Source organism: Pterocles gutturalis, unplaced genomic scaffold (genome assembly GCF_000699245.1).
Source record: "Pterocles gutturalis isolate BGI_N339 unplaced genomic scaffold, ASM69924v1 scaffold20236, whole genome shotgun sequence".
NCBI lineage: Eukaryota > Metazoa > Chordata > Aves > Pterocliformes > Pteroclidae > Pterocles > Pterocles gutturalis.
The window spans coordinates 1-6,281 of record NW_010100847.1 but is presented as its reverse complement, the minus strand read 5'-3'; the positions used below and the strand labels follow the sequence as shown (position 1 = coordinate 6,281).

Sequence of the window (6,281 nt, the reverse complement as noted above, 5' to 3'; positions counted from 1 at the left end):
AGGCCAAAGTAATCGCTTCAGTCTGCTTCTGACCTCTGAATTGTTGCACCTCCTCTCTGGTCAACAGAGAAATGCAGAAGTTACTGTTTAAGAAAATAAGATAGTCTTCTTAGAAAACTAGTTGTTGTCTTCTGCTGTTCTGAATATCAGTATTAACCTGATATTTCACCTATACCTCAGTATCCAAACTAACAGAGGAAAAAGTACACCTGGACAAATACTGTACATTCATATAAAGCACATTTAGGAAGCAACACAGCAACAGTAAGAGGGGACACGGGAAACTGTCACTCACTTAAAGGATGTTTCTCAGTGTATCTGAAAACATAACTTTTGAAATAAAGTAATGCACACCCAGACACAAATAAACTAAAACATGAGAAAGCTTCTATTGTTTGTGTCAGGTTCTAAGAGTCTGCACAAGGAGTTTTTCCATCAGGAGGGACTTTGGGGACCATTTTAAAAGCAAAGTGGAATGACACTTACAGTCGTACAACTACTCTTTGTAAATACAGTTACAGCTGTGAACCAGTATATGGAAAGCTTTATCAGAATTCAGAATAACCAGTTCCTCAGAACTTACTGTCGTAAAACTCCCTAGCACTAGAACTTGCTGCTTTAATGGACAATTACCTTTGCGGCCTCAGTCTCGCCATCACCAGTCTTGCACCAGGCCAGTTTTCATCCTTCCCACTATGGTACATGATTGTTATGTCAACATGGTTGAAGAGGTAGAAAGTATTCTTCTTGTTAAACTCTGACTGCAAAATACGATCAAAAGATTGAGAAATGTCTCCAACAGGAGGGGGCGCAAGCAGTCAAGAACTTTAAAATCAGACTACTGTCAAATGAGCAAGAAAGACCAAATACTTCAACATTCACTTTTTTTAATATATCCGTAAAAAAAAAAATTTTCTATATATTATGTTATAGAAATATAACCCACATAATAAGTTATCATATCCATGTTACTAGTAAAATTTAAAGCTATTTGGCATCAGTTTTGTATTTACCACAAAAAGCTGCCAAAACAAGTTCAAAACTGTATTTATTCAAGGTACAAGTAATTCAGATTCACCATTTCTCACCCCACCCCCACGCCCCAGTCTTCCTGGTAGACACTCCAGCTACCAAAGCTTATACACCAGGTTCTGCTTCAAAAAACTACCTTTCACCTTCAGTACCTGTTCTGCTTTGTCATTCCCTATCCTTTCACAATTTGGAATTACAAAGAGCTATAGAAAGCCCAGATGATACCAGAGTCAACTAAGTTGGCCTGTATTCCCTTTTCTCCTCAACACTGTCATTGTTTAAAAAATTTTAACTTTAATTTGAATTAGCAGACCAGGATGACAGACTGCTAGTTGAGTTTCCAAGTAAAAAATAAATTATTGTATATATTAGCCATTTTTCAATTGCCATACAAACTTCTGTGCCCTGCCCCCACCCCCAGCAAAATATGAAGGTGTCTTGCATTACATTTATCTGGATTCCTCTTCTTTCACTATGATCAAGATTCCCATTGGGGGAGAAGACTAGAATCATACCTGTGTCATACTATAACCCCATCTTTAGGTACCCGTTTCCTCCACCTCCAAAGTAGCAGCTGAAGCAATAATCTAGCTGCTCACCAGCTGCATAAACACAACAATGAACTGTAGCTGTGCTGTTGCATGATAACAATCCTTTTCCTGACTCCCTTTTTAAAGGGATAATTATGTCTGCAGGAATGGGTATTTGGGTATATTTCTAAAATAGAATCACATTCCCCAACTCAGCCCAGAGATTACAGTCATATCCATGGTGCTACATTCTTATTTGCCCATGTGACAGTCATTCCTCTAGTGCTATGCCATCCTCATTGCAATTAGAATCTACAGACTAAAACTGGAGATGACACCGTGTGTGACAGCTACACTAGGAGAGCATCCACACCACAGGTAGCACACACAGTTTGCACAGCACCTCATGGATACACAGTACAAGCTCCCTCAGCACTCAGTACAAAATTCAGCCATTGCTGCCTATGTTTGAAGGCCCCTGCCTAAAAAAAAAGCCAACTAACTTTTCATCCAAGTTGTTACTTTGCTCCAACTGTCTTCTGTGCACCAGATAGCTTCCAACACAACATACACTAGTATAAATTTAACATAAAAACGACCTCACATACAAAGTAATAGAGTTGAACACCTAACTAGAACAGATTATTCAATTCACAGACTGTTTTCTATAGTCTAGGGAGCCCGAGGGGTAACTGAGTTGGAAGGTGGCGGTAAATAGAGTAAACTGAACACACATGATAAATGCATCACTTCCAAGAAGCATCAGACCTGCCGAACACAAAAAAATTTACTCCACTGCATGCAAGGAGTCAGTCGTGCAGAGAGCCCTCTCCTCACTCAGCAGAGCATGGTCCCTCACCTCGGGAGAGGTAAGACTGTATCACTACTGTCTGTAACTGTACTAGTTCACCATGGAACTCCCAGAATGACTGGCACATTTCAAATTGTTGTCAATGTAATTCTTTCCCTGTCACAGATGTGTTTGTTATCTTCCAGCCATCTGGGAAAATCTGACACATTTAACTTGTAAACTGTGCCAGACATAACTTTTGCAACTCGAACACAGTGCTCATTTCTAGGTCTTCACTAGAAAGCTTCTATCTGAAATCAATAAAAGAAGGTCTTGCACACAAATAAGACATGGACAAGGAATTAACGCATTAAATTTCAGAACAAAACCTCAATTTTCTAAGGCTTTTAGACACCAATAGAGTTGTTTCATAGCTTTATCTATAGTGGTCAAAAGATCTAAATGAACATATTTTTTGGACAATTGTATCAGTGAGATGCTGCATACAGAAGCAGCATTCAGCTTTGTCCACGCCCACGTTCTGAACATTAACCATGTTTACAAGGGTATGTGCTCTTTCTGAGGAAAAGAAAGCTTAGAAATAAAACTGTCAATGAAATTACAACTACTATACCAAGGAAAAATTTCCACCACTTACATTTATAACACAAGCATCTTTAACTCTACCATCTGGAGTAACAAAACATCCTATTGGAAATCCTGGATTACAGTATTTTTGTCCATCTTCCACATCATAGCACCACGTTACAGGCATGTTATCAATAATCCTAGACAGAAATCATCAAAGAACATGTCTTCAGAATAGGATGCACCTTATTTCACATTGACATTGAACATTCATGTTTTCATGACGACTAGCACATAGTTTTCAGTACTGCTCACAAGATGCACAGCAGAGGACAACTATCACATAGAAGGAGGAAGAAATCAACCACTTAGAACATAGACAATGAAGTAAAAAGACAGCAAAAAAACCTCCCAGCCTCAAGCACACAGCTTAGCTTACCAGTGATGCTGATAATTCAACTGCATTCCTTTCTTCAAAAAAGCCAGTTTGCTTTTATCAGCACTGTTTGCTGGGTCATATGATCTTGTACAAACTTTCTTGCATGTTTCTGGCTTTTTAAAAGTGAACTGTTAAAAAAAGCACACAAAAAGAGAAATTTCAGTTTTGCTTCAAAAATCTTTTAGAGTCTCTTTTTCATGTAAAGCTGACTTTTTAAAAATATTTCACTTCCTTGACATAGAAATTTCTGAAGCCAGAATTTCCCATACAACACCTTAAACTTAAATGTCAAGACTTATGTATAGCCAGCACCAGTAACGCCCTTTCATATTGCTAAAAAATCTCTTCAATAGCCCAGATAAACTGCCTTCAGATAAACCCTGAGGAGTGAAATTTGAAAATTAGTAGAAAAGGTATTGCTTTTTTCCTTTTACTAGTTTGTGTTATTTTGGTAAATTCATCATCTCCTAAACCAGACTTTTAACTACACACTTTTTAAATGTTTCACGTTAATTGTAGCTATATTTTCCCCATGACAACTAATTTATTAGACAAGGCTGACAAAAATGCAACATGTTGCACAGCATCTATGCTTCAAGGGCAGTCACCACCTAACACAAACATACTCACATTTGTATACCAAACTTGTGTTCTAACCCAGTTAGGATTTACATGTTAGTGAGCTAACATACTTAAAACATGACTGAAAATTCTACCGTTACCAAGGTCTGAGTGCTAACCAATAACAGAGCACTTCCTAATTACTGTAGTGTGCAGCTACTTCAGATAAGTAATTGTTATAATACTTTATCTATTCAGTGGGTAACGAGCCCAAACGACCCATCACACTACGCATTTAAAAGCTTCTTGTGGTCAGCAGTCATAAGACTTGAAATTATATTAGCTCAGAGAGTCAAAGAAAGAGAGACTTCTAGGAGCAGTTTACACAAAGCAGGAGGCATCACCCTCCTTAAAAGCCCTAAGAAAAGATGTGACTGGGTCCCTAATGGCTGAGCAGCAGTAGACTCTGAAACTCTGCTGCCTCTTTTTCTCACAGGGATTTGGATTATCTAGCAACCCTCACACACAAACATGTTTACTATATAAACAGTATAAAGCGCATATTAAAAAAAACATAAATAATCACACAATCATCAAATCTTCAGGTATGTCAATGGATTACAGCCATCAGAATGGCAGCTATCAAATTTAAACAGGATCAACTTCAAGGGATAAAATAACCTTATATGGAGACGATGCTATTCTCTCCCCAAACAGCACTTGTCCAAGATTCTCTGATGGTCTTTTCTCTTCTGTATCTTGACAGAAGTCAAAACTGGAAAAAAAGTGGAAAATATTACCCTTAATTTTTAATTGACATATAACTGCAAATATCAGCCTAAAACTATTTCTTGAGTTACATCCTTAACATAGCAGTTTTCATGCTTCTTTCAGCAGGTCAGCCACTGTTAGTAAATATCTGAGTGCCTTTGCAAATAAATTTGGCATAAATTATATAGAAATATTTCTATTTTGATATCAATTTCAACCAACGTATATCACAGATGAAGTAACTTTAACAAAATGCATGATGATTAGTCCAAGCACCCTTTTCAAATGGCAATTTAAACAAACAATGGAATGTTCCATATTAAGAAAAAAAGACTATGCTATAGACTGTCCATTTCTGTCACAAAAAAGCTTCAGAAAAATAACTACACCCCTTTCTCAAAGGAGTCTTTACAAATACCATTTCATGTGGAACACGTTCTAAGAAAGGGAAGTGCTTTTAATATTCATGTGCCACACTGCCAAATGCCATTCACTAATTCTTTTCAACTACATGCAGTCTGAAACAGCTAAATATGGAAGAGAGAATGTAACCATTCTAGATCTTCATTATTTAAATACAGGTAGCAGTAAGTTATGAAAAAAACCCCACCACTTCTCTTTGGTGAATAAATACTCATCCTCAATAAGCAGTCCTAAATTAATTGGCTTTCATAAAGGTTAATGCAAATAGAGACATTGTGGAGTTTTCAATCTAGTCTCTGGTCTCGCTGTTACTGTTGCACTACACAGCATCAGACCTGCAATACCAGCAAGTTTCTCTTCTCTGTATGCTCAACAGCAAGACTGCAAATCATATTGTGTATCACTGCTTTGCAGGCCTGTAAGTATCTGCAAAAGCAGGTAATTGTTTTCACAGACAACAATCAAAAAAGAAAACCAAGAATTAGATAGAGAGCTTTGGTGGAAAAGGGAAAAATAACAATGACCTCTTCAATTTCTTTTAGTTGCCAAAAACAAGGAATACAAAGCTCCTGTCTTCCTAGATTTGACCAACAGGAAGAACTTTCAAACGTGTCAAACAGTCAACACTAAACGTAGCACTCAGCTCAAAAAAATGCATCCATCAGAAACCCAGTAGCCTTAACAATAACAGAGAACAGTCAGGAGGCACAGGTGTGTCCTTCATCCCTTCCACCCTCCCGCATTTCACTCCTGCCGCTGAGCACTGAATTTACCCTCCCACACCCACATCCAAAACAGCGCTTATAAGAAACACGTGTACGGTATCAGGAGTTGCATCACTGCACTGAAAACAGAAAACAGCCTTTCCAAACGCTTCTGGAAGCCTGTTGCGATGTACTTACGCATCATACTCATAGGGCAGAACCGACTCAACCGAGTCCAGCCTGTTCACGAAGAGCTCGATCAGCGACTGGAACAGGGAGGGATAGGGAGAGAAAAAGTATGAAAATACAGACTCGCAAAAACAAATGCGTATCCTCCGACACAAACCACACCGCTAGCTGGCAAGAGCTGTGACAAGTTTCGGGGGTAACCATCCCACGGCGGAGTCACACGGGCTCCTGACAGGCCCCGACCCTGCCGCGGC

The 6,281-nt window shown here is 38.6% G+C and overlaps 1 protein-coding gene across 1 annotated transcript; it reads right to left on the bottom strand.

Moving 5' to 3' along the window:
* Positions 1–633: 633 nt before the first annotated feature.
* On the bottom strand, positions 634–6,104 carry LOC104467566 (transmembrane 9 superfamily member 2-like; the record flags this gene model as incomplete). Its single annotated transcript, XM_010081391.1, has 5 exons — positions 634–761; positions 3,011–3,140; positions 3,380–3,507; positions 4,622–4,715; positions 6,037–6,104. Coding segments are annotated over 5 exons (548 nt in total), but the record flags the coding sequence as incomplete, so codon positions are not given.
* Between the last annotated feature and the right edge of the window lie 177 nt (positions 6,105–6,281).